The sequence below is a fragment of the Gopherus flavomarginatus genome, chromosome 2 (assembly GCF_025201925.1).
Source record: "Gopherus flavomarginatus isolate rGopFla2 chromosome 2, rGopFla2.mat.asm, whole genome shotgun sequence".
Classification (NCBI taxonomy): Eukaryota; Metazoa; Chordata; order Testudines; family Testudinidae; genus Gopherus; species Gopherus flavomarginatus.
This window is the reverse complement of record NC_066618.1, coordinates 37598645-37624699: the sequence shown is the minus strand read 5'-3', so window position 1 is coordinate 37624699 and position 26055 is coordinate 37598645. Positions and strand designations below refer to the sequence as shown.

General features: G+C 42.8%; 1 protein-coding gene across 1 annotated transcript; it reads left to right on the top strand.

Moving 5' to 3' along the window:
- Positions 1 to 24131, top strand: MSRB2 (methionine sulfoxide reductase B2). The gene is given in 6 exon segments (XM_050937632.1): positions 1 to 49; positions 10554 to 10663; positions 11652 to 11728; positions 21605 to 21671; positions 21673 to 21753; positions 24024 to 24131. Coding segments are annotated over 6 exon segments (492 nt in total).
- The last annotated feature ends 1924 nt before the right edge of the window (positions 24132 to 26055 follow it).

Here is a 26055-nt window from a genome sequence, read left to right as displayed (position 1 = left end):
ATGTCGCCGAATTTCACTGGCATTTCACCGGATGCTCGTCCACCAGCCAGTACGTAGGCACACTTAGACGCCCCGGCGGGCTCCGTGGCGCCCACGGGCACCACGTTGGGGACCCCTGCTTTAAGCCTTTAAAATCTTATGGTTGGTTACCACACAATGCTGGCTCTTTCATCCACTAGTTTGGAAACCAGAGTATTTTACTAAGGCTTCTTATTTCTTAACATACCCCTCAGACCTTGCAAACCCAATTCCAACATCTCTGTCCCTCTGAAGCCAATGGGTGCTGAGCTCATGTATCTGAGAACAGAACTGAGCCTGATAGAATAGTAGTAATCCTCCTGCTCCACACAGAATCATCAGCTGTTTTAATCTGTCAAGATTTGAAGTGATAAGACTGGCTGAAAATCCCTTTTTTACTAGTCTAAGGCTAATGCATATATGCACTGTATGGCTGATTAAGTCTATATCAATTTTTGCTTAAAAAAATCAGCTTCAGTCTGCAACACAAATCTTGTTATAAGGCTGTGTTTGACAAACTGTGCTACTTTGGGGCAGGCTGCCAAGCTTAGCTCAATAAAATCATCCCCATTAGAGAAAATCATATATTCTTTGTTGATCTGAGTATCGGTCACGACTGTAATTTTCTTTATTTTACACACTGATCTATAAATAATGTCATCTGTTAATTGTTTGAAATTACAATGGCCAACAACTCCATGGAAATTGAATATTGTTCTAATACATATATAGCTCAGGATTTGTCCTTTTGGGGGAGCACTTCTCAGATCAAGGAAAAGAGAGTCTTGTGACATGAGAAACAAGTGTGAACAGCCACTATGAGGGGCTTGAACTAGAATTGAGAGCAGAGGTGCAGTTGGCTTTGAGAATCCAGGCCTTAGAGAGCAAGGCCTCTTGTACTGAAGCACAATGCAATGTCAAAGCACAAGATCTCGCTCTGGTCTAATTACAGCAGAGTAAATTTACAGCATCAATCTATTACACCAGTTTAAACAGACGCAGATTTTGAATCACAGCCTGTATGGATGATGGAGTAGAGAAAGGATTATGTATACGCTGTGCTCTATCACATTTATCCACACCCTAGGAAGCACGGGATGGCTGGGAACAAGACACGGCATCAAGAATCCGTCTCATAGGGTGTCCATTACCTTCCCATGACTAATTTAGATTTTAAGGCAATTGACAACCAAAGAAAATACTGGTTACAAGTGCACACTACTTGTAGCGGACATATATACATACTCTCAATTTGTGTCCATTGGACTGTATAGCTAGAGTGGATGAAACGCATATGACAGAACTGACATTAGGCGTCTGATCGTACCCAGGAGATTAGTGACCACTGTAAAAATCAGAGGCTATTAAAAATCCTGCTTAGCCAGGTGTGTTTGATGTAACTGTATGTTTATTAAAACTCACTTTGCAATCAGGGAACATGAGTTTGTTTCTTAAAGGAAAATAGCATATTGAGGAAAATAAATAGCTTATACATTGTATAGGTGGCCAAATTACATACTAAGTGGGTGTCCCAGAATTACTTTCAGCCCAAGTACATGTGGTTTTATGGACAATTTTTCTGTGGCAATAATAACAACTAGTACTCATATAATTATATCTGTGTCTATTAAAGCACTTTACACAAAAGCATAAGGATCATTATCCCCATTTTACAGATAGGGAAACTGAAACACAAAGAAGTTAAATGATTTTCCCAAGGCCTAAGTCAGGACAGATTCACCAGAGGGTCTACAGCAGCCTGTTCTGCAAGAGAGGGGTGCAATAGTAAAAAGCATCCACAGCCCCTTCTCTTCCAGAGGAGAGCAGCCCTCGGAGGCACCATTTGTTAGTACACTGGCCTTTCACCTCTTTCGTAACTTGTTTCAAATGCAGCTCAGGTGGCTAGTTACAATGAGCCTAGCCTCAAAGTGATCTTTACTGGATGTTTTCTTCACAAAACCATGGAAAGACTGACAGTTGCTACTTAGAAATAGCCCAGAACTGCAACAGCAGGAGATGAGGTATTGCAGGCCAAGAATGAAGCAGCATTTGGCAGAGCAGTGTGGGGAAGCTTTCCATAAACAACAACAACATGAATTTTGTAGAACAGTTAATAATTTTTTGACCCATCATGTAAATCACTGTAAACTTGAATTGCAAGAAGCACCATATCGTGGGATATATAATCTCCTGCCACTTTTAATGCCACTTTTTGTGGCATCTCTTTGGAATATTGTCTTAGAAGCTTGAAAATATGATTTCATTCGTTACTGATTTTTGTCTATTTCCATTTGACAAACATTGATTCCTCTGAGCCACACAACCTCTTTTTCTAATGAAACAGAAGACAATTTGGTTCTGTTTGGCTTAGCACATGCCAGATGACGTCAGCAGGGGCATATACAGCTCTGGGGATGAGGATTGTTAGTTAATTTCATTTGCAGGGCCAGAAGAGAAAGCACTAAACATTTAGCTTTATGTCCACTTGGACAACACGTCTGTAGATCATACAAACACAGCAACCATCTTTTCTTAAATTCTTCAATAGTTATTTATTGTACAAAGGAAAAAACACACCAACAATCACAATGAAATAAAAGGAAATACAAAGATACGTGCCAAGTTTATCATGTCATCAATATTTTACATTTGCGCATGCTGCATGTTGTAAGAAAACTCAGAGTGAGCCAAAGAACAGAGAAAGAAGACAGCAAGCAAAGGAAATGAGAGAAGGATGGCTTATAGGTCATAGTATATCAGATGTTTGAACCATGCAATCTGGAAACTGTCATAATACAGCAATAACATCAGTCTTTGGCCATGATCCTACGGTAAGCTCTATGTGTCCATGTGATATCTGACTGAGGCTCTGCTTAGACTCAGAGGTCCACTGACAGAATTCAATGCAAAATCAGAACTTGTATCGCCAGCACTGTTCCCAGTACACGCACATTCTTTCATTCTCTGTCAGGCAAACACTCTAAAAAGAAAGACTAATCACCCTCCCATTTGTGAGGTTCTTCTTTTCAATACTGTAGGATTTTTTAACATTAGCTGGACTATTTTAGTTCTAAAGGACAAAAGACAATAGCCTCACCTGGAAGGGTGCCCCAGATGTTCTGTGAGTAGTAAATTGGAAGGACATTCTGGAGTTCTGGCATGCAGTAGAGAAGACTGATTTTGATGGAGTTTTAAAAAACTCCTCTGAGATAATTCTGAAAATCAGCTTATTAAAAAATAATTGTTTCTAAACAATGTATCTTCCTTTGTTTTGTATAACACATTAAAGATATAACTGGACATGCAACCTTTAGCACTTAGGAAACTCCAATTGGTAGAGAACGCTGTAATGTCTCTCCTCAGCAACACAAGCTACCACAAGCATATCAAACCTGTCCTCTGTTCGCTACACTGGCTTCCCACAGCATTTCAAATCAAGTTAAAGGTCATGGTCTTTATCTTCAAGGCACCCCATGACCTGAGCCCAGGCTATCTGGAGACTGCCTAAAGCTCCAGGATGAAGACTGGTCAATGACTTTGCTCCTTTGGCACAATGGAACTCTCTACAATAAAGGTAAACTTGTCTGTGCAGGAGACAGAACTTTTTTGTGATCCAGTCCGAGAATGTGGAATGAACTCTCCCAGGAATGAAGGACCATCACAAACCCTCACCATCTTCCACTCCAAGTGAAAAGTGCATGTCTTTGACCTTGCCTTCTGTCACATAAAAAAAAATCCAAACCCTATCAAACAGGACACTCCATTATACATGCTTCTCCCTGGGGGAGCAGAAGAGAGACCTACATGTGACAGATGTGTTAATGTACTAGTGGAAGGCAGTCAGGGATTGTGAAACATTGCTTCAGCTGTGCCGCTGTAGTGCTTCAACATAGAGACTATCTATGCTGATTTGTGGGGTTGCGTAAGGTAATCCACCTTCCTGCGAGGCGGTAGCTAGGTTGACAGAAGAATTCTCCCATCTACCCAGCGCTGGCTACACTGAGGGTTAGGTCAGTTTATCTACGTCACTGGGAGGCCGTAGACACTGCCACTGAGCTCTGGATTAGTGGGGCTGGGTGAGGCCAATACCCAAAGCAGGCTCAACATAACACAGACTATTAATCAGAAGAACGGCCCTTGGGCTGAATTATGCCTTCCATTCCCGCACAGGTGGCCCCAGCAATTTCACTGAAGCTGCCTGGAGAAAAAGGGGCAGACTATGGCCTGCACATATTATTCTAAAGAGGGACCCTCAAGCCAAGGTCTCTGGGTGGCAATAGCACCTGCGTGTTCAGGCTCTGTGCCTCATCACTCTGCACCCTGGATCTCAGCTGTGCTAAGGTGGCCATGCTGCACTGCGCAGACTTCCTCACTTGGGCCTACAGCCTGAGCTGTGTTCAAACCGCAAGATGACAAATCTTAGACCCAAGTCAAAGTAGGACTCAGGCTCTGACTCACACCCCAAGCAGGGCCCTAATACCCAGATCCTAACTGCTTACTAGCCTGAGTCGGACTGATTTGCGTGTGGCTAGAAAGAGGGTTTGGGCTCAAACCTGAGTAAGATCCTGGGATTAGGGTGCAGGCTACCACAGCACTAAAACACCCCCAGCTGGCCCTTATCAGCTGACTCCCCGGACGGCTTTAATTTTACAGTGTAGACGCTTCCTACAGAGGCTAGGTTCTAGGACGCTCCCCGGGTCCCAGGCTCTGGGCCAGTTGCAGGTGTTTGGTGCAGTAGAAACAGCAGATCCAGAGCACTTCTTGCTGGAGGCTCCGCAGAGTTGCCCTGGGGCGGGCACCACCCTTTGCGCGGCTGCAGGGCGCTCCGAGGTCAGCCCAGGCTGCATGTCTGCTCACCGACTCCTGAACCATTTGTCTACGCTTGCTCGGCCCCTTTGCACGATGGCCCGGTCGCTCTGAGGGCTCCCCGGGCTGCTGGTTAAAAGTGCGGCTCCCCCGACCGGTGCTGGGCGGGGCCGGGGGTGGCCACCAGGCCAGGGCTGCTCACACCCACCCAGGTGGCTGCTGCTGGGCTGGGGGGAGGGCCCGGGTGCCTGGCGGGGCTCAGGCTGGAGTCTGCTCCCAGGGCCAGGCACGCTTCCCCCTGATGAGCTTTGTGCCCCTGCCCTGCCCTGCCCACTTCCCCCACCCGGGCACAGGCTTCTGCGCAGCAGGGCACCCGGGTTAACCCCCCCTCAGGGGTGCCCGGGACAAGGCGCTTGCTTCGGCCTCAGCCCAGGACGCTGCATCCTCCGACGCCCGCCCTGAGTGCGGGGTTGGCCCATGGTGGTGCCACGTTCCGCCTGCCACGGCCGGGGCTGCTGGCTGAGCGCGGCCTTCCTGCCTGGGCGGCTCGCTCTGCGCGCTAGGGGCTGCTCAGCGTCCCCTGGCCTGGGAGCGGGTACAGGGGCCCGGCTGAGGGAAATGAGTTTTCCCGCTGGAAACTTCTGCTGAGTCTTGTGCCCACCCGAGCGGGGCTCCAGGGAACCACCTGAAGCGCTGAAGCCCCTGAGGTGGAACGTAGGCTGGAGCCAACCGCATGGGCCCCGCCGGTGCTCAGCGCCCACACACCCTGGGCAGGCGCTGTCTGGGAGCAGCGGGGAGAATCCATGTTCCAGCTGAAGGAATCAGACACCTTTCCCACTGTTCCCCTCCTGCTGCCTGCCCATGTGTCCCTTAGGTTCTGGGCACTCAAGTCGTGGCCTATAGTGATCCTGGCATGCAGGAGATCATTTACCTCACTGAGTGCCAACAGGGCAGGGATGCCATGCAAAATAGTGTTTGTGATGAACACTCATCTGCATTGTATCCCATTCCCCAGAGCCTCCTATCTCAAGTCTTTTTAATGACTGGGAGCAGGTTCAAAGGCTTTTTTGATGGGTGAATTGCTTGCTAGATCATGAATCACTTGGAAAAAGTTAACCAGTAATAGGCAATCAATTAAACCAGTGGTGCATGCAATTCTGAATATGGCAATGGTCTGTTTTTCTCATGCTTTTTCTTTCCTTGTGTACACTTCTCTTCACCTTAGCTTGCTTTATTGCTGAATTAGTTGGAGATAAATAGTTATCAGGGATGTTCTGAGGTCACTGTTCAACACCTAACAATGAATTGTTTGGGGAGGGGTGTTCTCATAATATCATTTATTACCATGGGCCTCATTGCTAGGCATTGTACAAATACAGACTAGGAGACAGTCCCTGCCCCGAGGAGTTTACAGTCTATCTATCCCACCCACTAGAAAGTGAGGCGGGGAAGGGTGACGTATCTGAGATTGCTGTTCCACTAGTTTGTGAATTTTTCAGATCCTACTTAGTTGTTTAAAATAAAACTTCACAGATTATACACCTGGTACCAAATTCTCAAACATTTGCAATCTATAAATATAACAACTTCAATTGTGAGCAGCTGTGCCAATAACCCATTACTCCCTACCACCAGCATGTATAGGAGTATTGGTACTTCAGGCTTTTGGGGCTTGGTACTCTGGGCTCTCCCTCCATAGATCAATGATGAACCCATGCTCTGATTTCTGCTATCCCTCTCCCAGTCATTAGTGTGTGTTCTAACCTATGGATAAGTTTGGGCAGCCAATCCAAACCCAGTCACACAGTGTATGATTTGGAGCAGCCCAATCCCTGCTGCAGGCCAGAACACACTAAGTGGTGGACATGAACTGGTACAACTGAGGTTTTAGTCTGGTGATGTGGCACTACTGCAAGCAAGTTTGGGAGTCTTTGCACTTTTCTGTACTAATGGCTAATTTCCAAAGATTTCCTGTTGTGTTCTACTTCGATTCTTCTACTGCCTTCATCATGGCTAGGGCCCTACCTAATTCACGGTCCATTTTTGTAAATTTCACAGTCATAGCATTTTTAAAATCTTGAATTTCATGGTTTCAGATATTTAAATCTCAAATTTAATGGTGGTGTAACAAAACATGAATATGTATTTTAAAAAGGCAAAATATAAACATGTAAAGCCCTTTAAGACTTGGTGTTTCTCAAACCAGGGGTCCCAACCCGAAAGGGGGTCACAAGGCTATTGGAAGTGGGTCATCATATTACCATTCTTACTTCTGCGCGGCCTTCATTGCTGGGCGGCTGGAGAGCAGCAGCTGCTGGCTAGGCACTCAGCTCTGAAAGCAGCACAGCCACCAGCAGCAGCATGGAAGTAAGAGTGGCAATACTGTGAATCCCCCCTGCACAATAGCTTTGTGACCCCCTTTTGGGTTGGGACGCCCAGGTTGAGAAATACTGTGTATTTTTATATACTTTTATCCTAGAGTTTAGGGTACTTTTGTAGTATAGTATAACAGCACACAAAAGACCAGATTTCACGGTCCGTGACACGTTTTTCATGGCTGTGCATTTGGTAGGGCCCTAATCATGGCAGTAGCTGAGCACCTTCCAGTAATGCATTAAGTGAGGTGACGAAGGATGTGTCTATACAGCTAAATTGGCACTGCCTGCTATCGATGCAGCAGTGTCAGTTTAGTGGGTTTGGTGAAGATCTGCTAAGTTGATGGGAGAGTGCTCCTCAGTGGACTTCTGTACTCCCTCTCCCCGAGAAGCGTAAGATAAGTTGGCATGATAACATCTCCTGTTGACACAGCCCAGTGTAGACACCGCTGTAAGTCGACCTACGTTATGTCGACTTCAGTTGTATAACTGAAGTAGCATAACTTAGGCCAATTTACAGCTTTTATGTAGACCAGCCCTAACATCTGTCATGTGTGGTTCATTCTCTCTCTCGCTCTCTCTCAGCCTTTCCCCAGGGAGGAGTTCTGTGTCTGTAGTATGGTGTTTTGTTTTGACAGTGTTGGAGTTCTTTGTGCACTCACTGTTAGAGAAGGCAGGTTGGAGATGTGTGTCATGTACTTGGAGTGGAAAGTAATGAGGTTTGTGAGTTCTTGGAGGAGTTTGTTCCACAGTTGCAGACTGGACCTCAGGAAAGCTCTGTCTCCCTCACAGATGAGCTTTACTCTTATTACAGTGTTTCATTGTGGCAGTGGAGCTCAGTTGCTGATCATGGTCCTCACCCCAGAGCTTTAGGTGATCTTTTAGATATCGTGGGTGCAGGCCATTGAGGGCCTTGAAGATAAGGACTGAGACCATGAACTTAACTCTATTCTCTGGGAAGCCATTACAGAGAGTGGAGGACAGGGATGTTGTGCTCATGGTAGCCTGTATTGATAAGGAGATGCACTGCAGCGTTCTGTAATATTTGGAGTTTCTGAAGGGCTGATGGCTTTGTGCCCAGGTATATTGCATTGCTGTAGTCAAGATGAGGTGAAAAGGTGTGTATAACTGAGGCCATCATCTATCAGGATGGGACAGTCTTCTAGCCAATCAGAGATGGTACAAAGCATAGCTCATAGATGCCACTAGGTGAGAGCATAGTGTCAGCAAGGAATCCAGAAGCAACCCTCAGCTATGGACTGAATTGACCTAATGTGGGTGTGCACCTTAAGCACTATGTGTGTCCTGCACCATGAGTGCAAATTCCTCAAAATGCTTTTATTCATTCACCAGTGTCACCTCTGCCTTGCTAGGGTTCAGTTTCCACTAGCTATTCTTCATCCATTAGCTGATTTCAGCCAAGTAGTGGGCCATCTTGGTGGTGGTGATATGGCCGTGTGTAGCAAAGGATAGAGTTAGCTGTGTTTCACCTGGATATTGCTGGCACTTAAATTCATGTCCTCTGCATTGGCTGTATGTAGATGTTGAACAGGAGTGGGGATAAAATTGATCCTTGTATCATTCCACAAGCGACAGGTCTAGTGGCAGAAGTGCAGTTTCCCATTATTAGTTGTTGGGTGTGTCCCTCCAGAAGGTAACTCAACCCTTTTTAGTGCATAACCCTGGACCTCTACCACCTCTCTCAAGTGAGACGTAAGTCTCTTGTGGTCAATGGTGTCAAATGCTGCAGAGAGGTCTGGAGAATCAGTGTCTGGCCTGAATCCAGATTGCTTCAGGTATAGAATATTAGCATTAGTAAGATGAACTTTTAGTTGGCCTTTGGCTAGCTTCTCTGTCAGCTTGCTCAGGAACCAAAGGTTTCACATGGAGTGGTGATTAACTAGAACCGGTGTATACAGGGTAGGTTTCATCAGTGTTAGTCAGACTATTGCATATTTGAAGGAGGAAGGGAAGATTCCTTCCCTGAACACAGTGTTGCTGTTTCCTGCAGTGATGGCACCAGCTGCTCATGACTGCTTTCACTAACATGAAGGACATGGATTGGATTCATATATCTTGGGTCAAGACTCTCTTAGGGTTTCTGGTACCCAGTTCCAGTTGAGGTGTCTATGTACTGAACTGCAGAGAGGCAGTATGTTGGCTCTCTTCATCAGGCATAAGATGTCAGAAAACTAGAGACTTGTGTGGGTGACAGGAAGGGGTTATTTGGGGGCCAATGTGTTGATGGTCAAGGCTTGCATACAATGGTAAAGATTCATGAGATCCTTGACTCCTTATCCTGTGGATGGAACACTGGAGTCCTTTGGGGCCAGTTTAATAGGCTTTGGAATTTGATGGCGTCTATGTCTTTGTGGTGGAATTGGGATCCTGGGTGGGTCTTGTTTCCTGGAATCTGGAGGAGTTCTGACCACTAACTTAATGAGGTGATGATCTGGGTTGTGATATCAACATCTAATCCAAAGACCCAGGTCTAAGATGTGACCAGCTGTGTGGCTGGATCAGAAATGACCTATGAAAGTTCTAGGGAGGCAAATGAGAGAAGCTTTAGAGCTTTTTCATCTGATGCCTTATTGACATGAATGCTGAAGTCTCTCAATATGACAAGTGTGAGATATTTCACCACCACTGCTGACAATGTATCAGTGAGTTCCTCTAGGCCAGTGGTTCTCAACCTATTTACTATTGTGGGCCGCATATGTAGCTCTCTGTGTTATGTGGGCCGCATCCACGCAATATATACACTACCTGAATGGCCCTGAGGATGTCACATGGGCCACAGTTGTATGCTGATTGGGCTACAAGTGGCCTGCGGATTGAAAACCACTACTCTAGTCTTTGATGGTCTGTAAATGAGGATAACATCTGTTAGCTCTGGCTCTGATTTCTAAGGGTCAAATTATGCCAAACCCTGCATGAATGTACAGGGGTGAAGAAGGTGCACCAGCAGGGCAGTGACTAAGTGGCCTATGTGCTGACCTCAGCCTGAATGGAGGGCCAAGCTGGGGGAGCTGCAGGACAGGATCTGTGTTACACAGCTCCAGTATCTAACATAAGTGGTGTGCAGGGCCTGCAGTCACAGTTCCAGCCCATAGCATGGAGAGCAGGCGTGGAGCTGTGCACTGCAACAGCATGCCCTGCTCGTCTGTTGGGTGAGGCAATGTTCAACTCCCAGCCCCACCTTCCTCACCTATATATTACCCACATAAACCCAGAGTATTCAGTTGTTTGTGGGCAAAGTGAATTTTCAGCCTGATGTTGAAGTGGAAAGTGGCCAACCGATTGTTTCAAAATGAGAAAAGTGCATATTTTAAAATATGACTTTTATTTTTCCAGTTAAAGATGTGGGATTTCTGACTAGAGATGACACAGCTGTCATCACTGATTGGCAAAAGAAATTTACTCCGGAACAGTTTTATATCACAAGAGAAAAAGGAACTGAACTGGTAAGCACAAGGTCTGATGCCTGTCAAGGAGACAGTACTAGAAATATGTCTCATTTTGTTCATGTTTCTGGGCTTAATCCATCCTTCAGCTATTGGGGGTTGGGAAGAAACTTTCTCTGGGGGGCTCCTTACCCCCATCTACTGCAGGATTTCTTTCCTCTGAAGCCTCTAGTGCTGGCCTAGATGGGCATCTGGTCTGATCCAGTGTGGCAGTTCTGGTGTGCTTGTAAGCTGGTGCGCAGACTCAGCCCTTTCTTTAGGGATTGTTTGAGCTCCAAAAACAAAGCTCAAAACGAATCAATTCAAATTACCAAGTAATAATCACTGGGGCCTTTCTAGCTCCAACCAGAATACACCTTTCCCCTGTGCTAGCCTTCTTTGAACCAGCTTCCTCTTTCCCTTTATAACCCCACCCACAACAGCCGTGTAATAAGCTGGAACCCAGTAACCCTTTACATGCCAGACCATGTTCATACCTTGTCACCCTGCTATATTTCATTCTCTAATTAAAAGGCCATATGGTTTAGTTCTATGTCACTAACTTGCCATGTGCCCTTGGACCAAATCATGTAACCTGTGTCTGTTTCCTTAGTTGTAAAATAAGGATAACAATTCTCTACCTCCCAGAGGGGCTATGAGGATTAGTTAGTTATAGAGTACTTTGAAGTTGTTGAACTCTATATAAGTGACTTGATCTGTGAGGTGCTGCACACTTCATGAGCTTAGAAGGTCATGACTCTAGCCCCACTACCTGGGTGATTACACATTTAATGTTAGACCGTATTCTGGAAGCTTTTGAAGGCAGGGGCAATCTTCACTGTTAATCCAAAGGCATATTCCCCTCAATTTTGTGTGTATTGTTTGTTCCTCAAAGGCCCCCTGTGAAGCCTTCTTTGTTTCTCCCCTGTTTCAAATCTGACCCTCCCTACATGCTTGCTCCAGATGTTGAACCTTGAAAGTAGTATATTAATATTATGTTGTTTTTTAGCCATTTTCTGGAATCTATCTGAATAACAGAGATCCAGGAATGTGCCATTGTGTATGCTCTAATGCCCCATTGATCAGGTAAGCACCTCAAAATTCCAGTGTATCTGGCTGTCCTCAGAGCTTCATAGTATGACAGGCAGTGCAATATATTCTTAAGGGGGGAGGCGGGGGGAATCATAGCCCAGACTATCGAAAAATCCTTTGATGCCAGCATACTAAAAATTATGCATGAGACTTCCAAGTTGCTGGCCGGGACACGGGAATGTATTGGGCCCTATTCTTAAGCACATCAAGATGCTTAATAGCAAACAAATAAATAATAGGTGTTAACAGTGGGTCTGGTATGTTACAAGGAAGTAAGAAAACATGACAACCTTCTAAGATGCTTGTGGTGTAATTCAAAACAAATTGGACACACACAGCACCTGGCCCACTGGGAAGAGTTGGAGGTGATGTAAGAGGTTGTAGCACAGGAAGGGTTGAGCAAAAGCAATCTGGGCCCAGCCTCTAGGCATATCGTGATGCTGTGTGGCCCTTCCCCATCACTTGGAATGGTGGAGACAGAAGGACCTCCTCACTTCATAGAGGCAGCTGCAGCAGCATGGGGCCCATTTCTTCCCCCCTAGGGGCAGAAGCAGGGTCCATCCTCTTCCTAAGGACGCAGTAAAGTTACTCTGGAGAGAGCAGGCACCTCCCACCCACCCCTGTACATATCCCAGGGTGCATCTGCTAGAAAGACTGGGCCAGGGCTTCTGCACTCTTCCCCTGCTGCACAAAGGCCTCTATTGGTTGATATGAGTGGAGCCCAAAGCAGCAGGTCTTGGCACTAATACCCCATTGAGATTAATGGGGCAGATCCCACCTCTGAGCTATTTTTCAAGCTGTCTGAAGACTCAGGCAGACATGACTTTATCAGTTACACTTGTGTCAAGTTTTCAACCAGGAGGGCTAGACACTTACTTTAAAAAAAAACAAACAAAAAATGGAGACTCTGATATCATCACATGACTCCAGAAGCTGGGACCTAGGCATGTCCTATAGTGTCTGTCTTCATCCAGCTCTGAAAACTGGTCATTTTGAAAGGCCTTGCAGAAGCGTGTTTTAAGGAGGGATTTAAAAGAGGAGTGAGAAATTATTGGGATAAGACTACAGGAACTCCTCACTTAAAGTCGTCCCAGTTAACATTGTTTCGATGTTAAGTTGTTGATCAATTAGGGAACATGCTCATTTACAGTTGTGAAATGCTCCCTTCTAACGTCGTTTGGCAGCCACCTGTTTTGTCCACTGCTTGCAGGAAGAGAGCAGCCCTTTGCAGCTAGCTGGTGGGTGGTTGGAACCAGGGTGGACCAGCAGCTCCCCTATCAGCTCCCCATTCCCCTAAGTTCCCTCTGCCGCAGCTGTCCCTCTCCCTACTGCCATGTGCTGCTCCTGCCCTCTGCCTTGGATCTGCTCCCAGAGACTCCTGCTTACTGTACGGAGGGAGGGGGGGAGAGGGAGGCTAATGTTAAGGTGTCTGCCCCTCCCCTCTGGTCCTGCACCCCACTTACCCCATCTTCCATAGAGTAGGGGGGGCACACGACCAACGGAGGGAGCGTCTAGGCAGTAGCTCTGGGTCTCAGGTCTCAGCAAGCTGATTTAATTAACAAGGCAGTGGACTTAAGCGTGCAGTCAGCCACTTAAAGGGGAGATGCTCATTTTTATTCTCACACACAGGGTGTGTGTCTCTGTCTGCCCTCCCTCCTTTCCTGCTGCCTTGTAGAGTGTTGTGAGAATTAACCCTTGAGGGCTCAGTCAATTGCTAGTTCATTTAGCAGTAAGATATTCCCTGGGAAATATCCCACCCTCTGACTCCTACACCTCAACCAAGCTTCATAATCATCATCATTGGGTACCAGTATTAAATTGCTTGTTTAAAACTTATACTGCGTGTGTGTATAAGCCTTTGTCTGGCCAAAAAAAATTTCCCTGGAACCTAACCCCCTCATTTACATTAATGCTTATGGGGAAATTGCAGGGCCGCCCAGGGGGCGGGCAAGTGGGGAAATTTGCCCCAGACCCCACAGGGTCCCTCATGAGAGTTTTTTTGGGGCCCCTGGAGCAAGGTCCTTCACTCGCTCCAGGGGCCCCGGAAAACTCTCACGGGGCCCGGGGCCCCCAGAGCTTCTTCCGCTCCGGGTCTTTGGCGGCAATTCAGCGGCAGGGGGTCCTTCCACTCCAGGACCTGCTGCCGAAGTGCCCCGAAGACCCACGGCGGGGTGTCCTTCCACTCTGGGACCTGCTGCCGAAGTGCCGGGTCTTTGGTGGCAATTCAGTGGAGGGGGGCCCCGCTGCTGAAGACCCCAGGCCCCCTGAAACCTCTGGGCGACCCTGGGAAATTGGATTCACTTAACATCGTTTCGCTTAAAGTCACATTTTTTCAGGAACATAACTACAACATTAAGTGAGGAGTTACTGTACAATGAAAGAAAAATAAATAAGGATCAGTCGCTTCTCTGAGTAATGGAAGAAGACTGGGACTTGATGCATGGAATTTTATGGTGGAAGAGTTTTTAACTTTAGAAAAGATTAATTAAGGCCTTCAATGCAGTCATTGACGATTACATCCTACCACAAACACTCATGGATGTTTACATTTCTTTCACACTAAATCCCCCTAAAAAGTGACTGGATGATCCTTGTTCCTTAATTTTATTTGTAAGATTATTGTCAGAGTTATGGATAAACAAATAAAATATATTCTCCCAGAGTGAGCCAAGCTGGTGTTGCTAATGACAACTATTCTAACTTTGACATGTCTTCACAGGTTTACAGACAAAATCAAATTGTAATTCTGATTCTAGATGCTGAAAATGCACTCAGTAAAGTGAACTGAGAATGTGCATTACAGCTGGGAAAAAAGGCTGGTATTAATTATTATTAAAGTCAAACTCTTACATAGCACTTTTAATCAGTAGATCTCACAGCATTTCATAAAGGAGGTTAGTATCTTTATCATCATATCCCAGATGGGGAAACTGAGGCACAGAGCAAGGCAGTGACTTGCCCAGGGTCACTCAGGAGGAAAATAGAAGAGCCAGGAATAGAAACCAGGTCTTCTGAATCCCCATCCAGTGCTGTATCCGCTAAGCAACACTACCACTGACTTTGGAGCTAAGCAGGGCCATTATACTCAGGCATAGTTGCTTCTGTGTCTATGTAGAAGAGGTTCAGGGATGGACAACATGAATGATTAGAGGCATGAAAAAAATGTTCATCTGAAGAGAGAGTGAAAAGATTGGATCTGCTTACCTTTGAAAGGAGACAAGAGGAAGCATGATAAAAGAATGCTCCATAATGTGTGGTAGAGAGAAGGTAGACCAGGCATATTCACCTTGTCCCATAATAGAAAAAGAAAGGGACAATCAGTGAAATTGAAAGGTGGAAGATTTAAAGATGAGAAAAGGAAGTATTATTTTTCACCCTTAGCCTGGGGAATTCATTGCCCTAGATGATATTGAGGCCAAGACCTTATCAGAGTTCAAAAAGGAATTGGACATTTATATGGATGACAAAAATATCCAGAGTTATAACAGTAAGGATTAAAACACTCCCAAGAGTTTGGGAAGGACTATAAACCCTCATGTTTCATGGCATAAGCTAACCTCAACTAATGGAAGTAAAGAAGAAACTCTCCTTGTGGGCAGCTCATTTCATAACTGCCCACTGCAGGGTTTTGCGCCATATTCTGAGGCAGCAGTTGCTGGCTACTCTTGGAGACAGAACACACTGCACCAAATAGGCCACTGGTTTGATAGAGCATGATGGTTCCCCCTTATCTCAGATGTTTATTGTCCATAGAGGCACTCACCAAGGATTTCCACCATCTCTCCTACTTTCAGGTTAGACAAAGAGCTTGACAGCTGCAGAACTACCACGGGCATTAAGGGCTTGATCCTGAAAGAAACAGAAGGGAAATAAGGAAAAGTGGTCATAGATTGCTTAGCCCTGAGAAGTACTTACTGGCCAGCTGAGAAGTCCTTCTCCAGACCTTGTTCTTCTGGAGGGATTGCATCAGCTTTACTCTGCCACAGAGCAGCAATCTTGTTTTTCTATTAAAATTGCTGCTGTATACCTACTTTTATATAGTGAGGATGGTTGCTTCCAACTCACTGTGTCTGAGCACTGTAATATCTGCCCCCCAGCCTCCCTCCTCCCCACCCCCAGCAGATCTGCAGGGACACCTGTGCCTAGGAAATGAGACATGGGAACCTGTCTGCTATTCTCTGCATGCCCTTGACATTACTGACCTGTGAGGGGAAGATTTTCTAAGTTCATTAGGTGCCTTTAAGAAGCAGATAGGCATCTAGTGGGATATTCAAAGGCACATAAGAAGATTAGGTGTTGAACTCCACTAAGTAAATGGCAGTTAATGGCCTAACCTACTCCCACTATGTAGAATTTTCAAATACTTTTGAAAATCTGGCCCTGAGTGCCTGTGCTTTTCCTCTCCATACCCTCCTTATCAGCACTACACACGTTACAAGATCATCAACATCTAAGTTTGTCAATATGGTGCCTAGGATGTTATATGCAGATGGGTCTACTCTCTGTAACTGAGCCATAAAAGATGGTTCCTCGTATTTGGGACCTAGCTAATTGCCTTGTATATTTCCAACTAAGAGTTAAATTTGGATAAGGCTGAAATCATACCAGTATCTATAAATGCTTTAAAATATACATTTCAGACTAGAACTTCAGTGGGAACCTGAGGAACTGCATACTAGGGCAATAAAATAAAAACAACTTAAAGGCTATAGTGAAAATGAAGCTGGACCCAGCAATAAACAGTGATAAAACTAGATCTTGTTAATTGGGAACTGACTAAATTCACATTTGGGTGAGTATGGAAATATATTTAATACCAGTGAACACTGCTTAAGCTTTTCAGAGTGGCAGCCGTGTTAGTCTGTATCCGCAAAAAGAACAGGAGTACTTATGGCACCTTAGAGACTAACAAATTTATTTCAGCATGAGCTTAAACTTTTGTATCTTTTTAGATCATTGCCCATAAACATTTTTAAAAATCAATGTTCAGAAGCTAGTAAGATGTTGCAAAACTTTGTGGAGACAAGGTAAAAAGCCTTCAATAGGCTAGAAAAGTGATACTTGCTAGAAGATCAGGGAGATTTTAAATTCCCAAATTGCAAAAATAATTGCTGTTCCTTTGCATTAAAGCATCCTTTATACTGAATGTTAAATAAAGACAGGCAAGCATGAAGATGGGTCAGCATTGAAGAGAATTGTGTCAGTTACTTTCATTTGTGCTAAACTTCTAGTCTTATTGCAATAAAAAAAAACCACACAGACCTTGTAAAGCACTGCTCTAGAAAAGCTTGGCTATAGCTGTCAAATAAATTAGGCTTTGATCCATTTCTACAACGGGAAAAAAAATCACATTCTGGAACAAGCTATTTTTCAAGATTGGAAATAGGGAAATTCATATGTTAAAATGGACTGAGAAAAAAATTCCATGAATCAATTTTTTTAAGAAGGATCTACACAATACTAATAGAAAAACTAGTATTTGAAAAGAGAATAATTCATCATTGTTCAGCTGAGCTGTACACACACACAAAGAATGTCACAATAAAAAAACTTTGTTTTTTAAAATGCACCAGACTTTTAGCCAAGGATAAACAAAAAGTTCTCTCTCTCTCTCTCTCTCTCTCTCTCTCTCTCTCTATATATATATACTTATTACTCTCTGCTACCATATGCTCAGTGGAAAAGGTTCAAAAGACATGAAACAAAGATCTCAACCTTCATAGATAGCAAATTATGGAGTTTTAATGAAACCTCAAACCTTAAATAACCATACAGCTGAGGCTTCTACTACAAAAAGCATTTTTAGACTTATCAGGACTCTATCAAGGATGGCTAAAGTAGAAATCAAAGCAAATGACATGTGTTGGAGGTATAGTATGGGGAAGGCTAATCTAATGCATATGTTTTGGGAAAGTCCAGTTATCCATAAATTCTGCGATTAGGTACTTCAAAGGACAAATATGATCTTGAACAGTGGTATTTTTGTGGCTACTAAAATGTGTCTGTTAGGAGATCTAGGTGATATACTTACTGGTAAACCACACAGGGACAATTTCTGTTTGAAAGCTGGTTTAATAGCTCAGAAGATTGATCCTTTGAAAATGGAAAACCTCTCCAGTGAGGCTTAAGCATTGTAAAACTGGTGTAGAAGACTGAATGAACTAGCAAATTTAGGGACAGATCCAAAACCGGTTGGGGGTTGTAGTGGAAAAATTTCCATTGACTTCACTGGGTTTTAGATAGGGCTCTTACAAAGTATCATCCCATTTAAATGAACAGAAGGATAAATGTAAGGAAATGTGGTTGTTTCTTGACAATTTATCAATATTCTCTTGTAATTTTCATGTACTATGTGTGAAGCAGTGGTGGTAGAGTGACCAGATAGAAAGTGTGAAAAATTGAGATGGAAGTGAGGGGTAATAGGTACCCATATAAGAAAAAGCCCCAAATATTAGGACTGTTCCTATACAATCGGGACATCTGGTCACCCTAGTGATGGGGAGTTAGTGTATTAATATGTAGAACTTATTCTTATGTTCTGGAAATAAAACTATTAAAACAGACAAAAAGCAGCAGCAGAAGTAGATGAAGTTGTAACCAGATGACTGTATTGGCTCAGGCCATGTCTTAGGAAGCTGCATGTTATATAGCCTATAGTGATTACTTCCATATATATATATATATATAACTTTTTTTATAGTTTAAGTATTTGTTTATTGTAATAGGTTTATAGATTTATATTAAAGTAAGCTTGGCTGTAATGTAAGAGACCTACAGGTCATATCCTGTATGTTAAGCTAAGGCAAAGTTAGCATATCTATATTAAGACCTTTTACTCAGAAAGCAAAGGTGACTTATATCTTGCTACCTAAATAGATGAGTACCCACGCCTATGTCTATGACCTTTTATTTTAATAGACAATGGAGAATGGCATGGGGGGGTTTCAGTGTTGTACCCACAGACTTCACAAGTACACCACAAGAGACTGATGTGCATACATACCTGTCATCAATACGCACACACATTTTAGCCTATAGGTAAGTGTACCCTAGCATTTCTGTGGGTGAGGAATGAAATTTGGGCATAAGAGGAAGGATTTTCGGCATTTGCCCTATAAAAGAGGTGATCCACCTCAACACAGTACTCCGTTCTCACTTTACTCCGTCTCCGTTCTCTCTTTACTCTGTTCTCACTTACTTCCTCTTCCTCCACTCTCTATTCTATCTATCTATGATGACTGCTACTATCAGTAGGCTATACTTGTTCTTCTTAAACTTTAAGTTTCAAGGGAACTAGGCTAAGCTTGGTTTCCCTAAGTTTTATTCTTAGTTTGTTTATTAGGTTTTGATTTAAGTTTAAGTTAGTCAAGTAAATCTTACTCAGCTTTGAAAGCACTTAGCATTTTCTAAGCACTGCATCCCCCACTCAGGAATTGAGAAACCTGAACTGCAAGGCTGGTCCTGTGTCTCTTACCACCAGGTTATCAAGAAAGGGTGTGAGTTAACCAAAGCTTTGTTGCATATAATATTATATTCTCATATGTATCTTTTGAATAGCAGTAATGCAATTGTAACTTTGTAACTCTGGTTATTTTACCATTTACTTACTATTATTGATTTTAATAAAAAGTCTTCAAGGCTATATCTGTCTCAGTGTGAGCTTCCTGTCAGACCCCCGAGGGTCCTTTATAAATTCTGTGGAGCCTGATTCGGGACAAGAACTTTTATCTTCTGATCAAACAGATTGGCAAGCCCAAGACTCATACTAATTAATATTATCATTAAAATCAAATAAAAATTAAATTAATGAATTAAATTCCCACATTATCCAAATTAATATTATCACTACACCCTAAATCAGGCTACAATGTGGCTCTTCCCCTGCCCATATGTGTTAGGGCGAAGCTGTCCCAGATGCTGCAGAGAGCCTTGCATAGCTGGAGTAGGGCAGGACTGGGGACCACATAATCGCCCTTCACCAGCTCATGTGGGGAATCTGCAGGCTCTGTTAACTTTCCTGCCATGAGCCTCTGTAGTACTGTCAAATACCCCCATGAGATGAGGGGAGTGTTTCCCTCAGCAGATGACAGATGGAGAAGTCCCTGGAGAACTGGTTCAGTTGAAGCCTTGCAGTACAGTGCAGATCCCTGGGTGTTGGGGGCCAAACTCTGTGCATCTTTTGCAAACCTGTAGCTGAGCATTTTCAATAATCTTTTGTGTAATAAATGGAGCAGTAGCCCTTAGAAGAGTGATCGTCTCGTCATTGCTTTGCTACAGTCTCTCATTTACTTGCAAAGATTATATTGCTTGTAAAATATTTACAGTTATTTACAAATTATGTGCCAGATGTACATTGCTATTTTTTACTTGAATTAAAGTGAACATTGGCCATTTTAGAAACATTAAATGTATCCGATATTACTGTGTCTTTCTGAAAGGCACAGAAATAAGATTTTGTCAGTCTTTCATGCCCCATCATAACATGTATATTATCTTAATTAAATGTTTCACTTTAGAGCATTTGTGATACAAGACTCCCTTCCGCTACTGGAAACTCTTCAGTAGTGGCAGTGTCTCTGTCTACCACTAGGTGCCACTGTGAGCATTGATTTTTGGGGAGCATTGAGAAAGCTGGCCCTGGAATAAGAAAATAAAAACCCAGGGGGAGACCTTCAGGATTTGTTCTTCGGTATATTTAGCATAGTAGTGCAATCAGTCTTGATTTGTTGCAATGATGTACAAATCTCTTATCCGTAGAAATGAACAATTCTGAATTACTATCATGAATAAAGCTGACTTTATTTATAAAGGAGGGAACTTTTAGATTCCTTTGTACTGAATTTTAAGTCTAAAACTATTACTTTGATCATAATTTATAATAGATTTTAAGATAAATGTGGAACTAGTTCTGTATTAGTAATAATCGCATCTAAGTGTAGTGATCTCTCTTTTTAAATGTCTACTTGGAGAATTAAAACAGATGTAAAAAGGAACCCTTTAGGCAAATAAACTGAAATTGTTTCATTCTTGAATACCATATATTTTTCATGCCAAGCTGTTCTGTGATTGAGGTAACATCTTCAGTTTTTGTATTGATTAGCTATATTGATTTGCATTATCTTTGGCTTTATTTTTCCTCCCAACAGAATTTTGAATTGTACCGTATGAGCAAAGGTTGGCTCAAGGATTCCCCACCCCAGTCTCTTATTTTGTTCAGCATATTTTTTCCAGTTTCTGTTTAACCACTAGTAGTTGTCTCTGTAATGCCAATTGTCACCTCTTGCGGGCAGTAGATCATTGTATTCTAGAAAGCTCCATAGACTTGTGTAGAATAGATCTGCCAGACTTTTTTTTTAGTTAACCTTGTCAATTTTGCTGTCTCAAGCAGCAGTTGCTCTGATGTATGAACCTCATCTGGCAGGTTAAACTAATGAGACTACAAAATTTACTGTAATTTTCAATTTTGATTTTTTTTTTAAATAACGTATTTGGACACATAAGGTTTTGAACTGTGGCCTTTGGGCCTCTACAGAAAGTGCCTAGTGTGTAGTTGGAAAGCCTAGTGTAGCTAGTTGGAAAGCCATTTTCAAACACTGTAGAAGGATGGACCACCATTGATGAGACAGAGCCTGTACTGTAGAAAGAACAAGAAATCTATTAGGTGAAAAGTTTCTGGAACAGTGATGGTGCACTGTAAAAGATGCTTACTGAGCCAAATGCTATTTAAAAGAAAACAAACACAAACAAACAAAAACAAAGGTGAAGGAGAGAGTAGAAGGAAAAGCCAGTTTTCCCTATTGAAAACAACAACAAAATGTCTATTTAACATCTATATTCTTGATTAATAACAAGATCTGCTGTCCTCAGTAGTTCAGAGAAGAAATACAATTCTGGCACCGGATGGCCTTCATTTTAGGAAGCTTTTGATGCATGTGGTTTCACATTAAAGCAATACCAATATCCAGAGGTGTCCAGATACCTCATTGGGATCAATCAGCATGGAAGTCATTTGCAAACAGGTATATTTATCTTAAGGTGGTAGAGAAGGACTTTTTTATGGTATTTTCTTCTTTCCTCATCTTTCTATCATTGTCTGCACAGTTTGCCATATAACAATATCTATAGATTGGTCCCTTTTGGCCTTGGAATCTATCACTGTGATCATCTAGCCTGACCTCCTGCATAACACAGGCCATAGAACTTCACCAATGTAGAATATCTTTAGAAAAACACCTAGTCTTGGATTTAAAAAATTGTCAGTAGTGGAGAATCGACCATAACCCTTAGTAAATTGTTCCAATGGTTAGTAACCCTCACTGTCAAAAATGTACATCTTATTTACAGTCTGAATTGTCTAGCTTCAGCTAGCAGTCACTGGATTGTTATACCTTTCTGTGCTAGATTGAAGAACCCATTATTAAAGATACGTTCCCCATAAACTACTTATAGACTGTACTCAAGTCATCCCTTAACAGTCTTTATTAAACTATATAGATTGAGCTCTTTGAGTCTTTCACTATAAGGAACACTTTCTAACCCCTTAATCATTCTTGTGGCTCTTCTCTGAACTCTCTCCAATTTATCAACCTCCTTCTTGAATTGTGGGCACCAATGCCACAATTGTGGGCAACAAAGTATTCTAGCAGTGAGTGCACCAATGCCAAACACAGAGGTAAAATAAGCTCTCTACTCCTACTCAAAATTTCCCTGTTTGTGCATCCCAGGATCAAATTAGTTCTCTTTGCCACAACAGCACATTGGGAACTCGTGTTTAGCTGATTATCCACCTCAACCCCCAATGGGTAAAACTTTCAAAATGTCTAAGTGACTTAGGTGTCTAAGCCCATTGAAAGTAAATGGGACAAACTTCTAAGTGACCCAGGTGCTTTTGAAAATGTTACTTGGGCCTGGTTTACACTGGGGGGGCAGGTATCGATCTAAGATATGCAACTTCAGCTACGAGAATAGCGTAGCTGAAGTCGACATATCTTAGATCGACTTACCTCCCATCCTCACGGCGCGGGATCGACGGCTGCGGCTCCCCCATGGACTCCGCTTTCACCTCTCACCCTGGTGGAGTTCCAGAGTCGACGGCAGAGCGGGGATTGATTTATCATGTCTAGATCAGACATGATAAATTGATCCCCAATAGACTGATCGCTACCCGCCGATCTGCCAGGTAGTGTGGACATACCCTTTGTGTGTGAATTTATATGAAATCTTTGTGGATATGTTTTGTTTGCATCCATGCAGTTAGTAAATTGGTCTGTCCAGATGTATCTGTGAGTGTTAGGATACCACTGAAAAGTTTTATTTCTCAACTCTTGGGATTCAGACATGAGAATCAAGATCAAAGCAGCAAAGAATCCGGTGGCACCTTATAGACTAACAGACGTTTTGGAGCATGAGCTTTCGTGGATGAATACCCACTTCGTCAGATGCATGTAGTGGAAATGTCCAGGGGCAGGTATATATATTGCATGTATATATTGTAGTGGACATTTCCACTACATGCATCTGACGAAGTGGGTATTCACCCACGAAAGCTCATGCTCCAAAACATCTGTTAGTCTACAAGGTGCCACAGGATTCTTTGCTGCTTTTACAGATCCAGACTAACACGGCTACCCCTCTGATACAAGATCAAAGCAGTATCAGCTATAAAAATTCATTTTTGGGTGTGGGAACAGTCTGGCAGATAAGGTGAGCATCTTTTTAAGTACACTCAGATTGGAATTTAGGAACAAAATCTATTACACCAGTTCACTAGAGATTATTTTATGTGACCAACAGTTACAAACATGTCTTGGGTTTTTGTCCATACTTTGTCTGACCCGATGCCTCATCGTGTACCAGAGGTGTGAAGATAAGATTGACAAAGTATTCCATAGAGGCTAGCAAGAACTTTGTGTGCATAAGACCTGCAGAACCAGGTCATATCTTGCCTGGAGCAGGGCCAGGTGCTGTAGTAAGTACATCTTATTGTGTATCACTGCTAACCTGGAAAGACTGGGATCTCGTAGAACAACTCATAACCTCACATTCCTTTGGATGTCTTTACAACTTGTAAACTTGCTGTTAGCTTTGTGCTGATCCCAAACCTCATGCTGTGAGTGTAGAAAATCTTTTCTTAAAGAAATGTCTGAGTAGCTTGTAGGGTTTCTTTTCCCCCTGAGTTGTCATTCTTATCTAAGTTGTGGAATAGCACTACAGAACATGGAGTGCTGTCTGATATTCTACTATGAAGACATCTGTGTTCACTTAACTAATGATTGATTTTCTGTTGCAGTGTGATGCCCATCTTGGTCATGTGTTTGATGGTGGTCCCAGACCTTCTGGACAAAGGTTCTGTATGAACAGTGTTTCGTTAACCTTTAAACCAAGCTTAGACTATTAAGTACTATTGTGAAAGCTACAAATTTTAGTACCAAACATAAATTCACTACCAGATCCTTTGTGCCACTGGAGTTTTGTTTTAGTGATATTGAAAATGTTGGTAAAAATATATTTATTATAATTTCTAGCCTAATATTTGTGTTCATTTGAATTTGGTTTTACGAATGTATACAATGTATTAGTTTTCACTATAATATTTAAGTTTCTATGAAACAATGCAAAATGTTTATGAAATTGAACATTGATGTGTTCCTCTGTCTTGTAAGTGTTGAAATAAAATCCTCAATGATTGCCTTGTACTTAACATAAACTTACACATTTAACTTTAAAAAGTAAATCCAAGTAGTTGTGGCCTGTAGTTTTCAGTGTTAAAATGTTTTCCTTTTTTTACATTGAGCTCATTAAATATTTTATGTTGAGCTCATTAAATACTGATTAAAAAGCAAATAATGCACATCTGCAAATTAGTATTTTTCCAGGTCTGAGAGACATTTTATTAAAGCAGCGACTTGTGACAGAGCAACTGACCCCAGAAATTCAAAGCTCTGCAGTGGGGCAATGTAAATCCAAAGTATTAACATCTTCTCCCAGTCCCAGTCTAGCAGACCAGAATCAAAGGGGTATTTGAATTGCTGCAATTCCCACCGAGATTCAATTCTGACAAATTTATTCTTCTTCCAGAATTGAATTGGGTTGAGATTGCAAGTGGAGACCTCACAGGGGTATGTTCCCTATTTTAGATTGAATGAGGTGTGAGGGTCATTAATCTTACCACTATCACCCCAGCAGTATTTAGGGATATAAATAAAGTATTTAATGACTATTGAGTCTGTCTGTTATTTCTCCCATCTTCCAAATGAGATCTTAGCTTGTTTAGCTAAAGGATGCCATATCCTGGATGCCATCAGAAAGTAACTTTAGACTCTGAGACTTATTACAAGGTTAGCATCTTTACGCACTTGGTACATTGCCTAGTATGACCAATGTGTGAGATAACTCTTGTGTTCCCTGTTTTCTCCAGATCAGACCTACTCCCACTGAAGCTAGATTGCACCACTTCTTGAGATTACAGGGTCAAAGTGATCCATTTCCAGAAACCTGTTTTCAGAGCATGGTTACCTTGGCCCTAGGATCTTCCAGCAACCGTTAAAAAACCTAATGCAGTTTTAGGATGCATCAGGCGAGGTATTTCCAGCAAAGATAAGGAGGTGTTAGTACAGTTATATAAGGCACTGGTGAGACCTCATCTGGAATACTGTGTGCAGTTCTGGTCTCCCATGTTTAAGAAGGATGAATTCAAACTGGAACAGGTTCAGAGACGGGCTACTAGGATGATCTGAGGAATGGAAAACCTGCTTTATGAAAGGAGACTCAAAGAGCTTGGCTTGTTTAGCCTAACCAAAAGAAGGTTGAGGGGGAATATGCTTGCTCTTTATAAATATATCAGAGGGATTAATATTAGGGAGGGAGAGGAATTATTTGAGCTTAGTACCAATGTAGACACAAGATCAAATGGGTATAAACTGGACACTAGGAAGTTTAGACTTGAAATTAGACAAAGGTTTCTAACCATTAGAGGAGTGAAGTTCTGGAGCAGCCTTCCAAGGGGAGTAGTGGGGACAAAAGACATATCTGGCTTTAAGACTAAGCTTGATAAGTTTATGGAAGGAATGGTATGATGGGATAGCTTAATTTTGGCAATTGATCTTTGATTATCAGCAGGTAAGTATGCCCAGTGGTCTGTGATGGGATGTTAGATGGGATGGGATCTGAGTTACTGCAGAGAATTCTTTCCTGAGTGCTGACTGGTGAGTCTTGCCCACATGCTCAGGGTTTAGCTGATCGCCATATTTGGGGTCGGGAAGGAATTTTCCTCTGGGGCAGACTGGCAGAGACCCTGGAGGTTTTTCGCCTTCCTCTGCAGC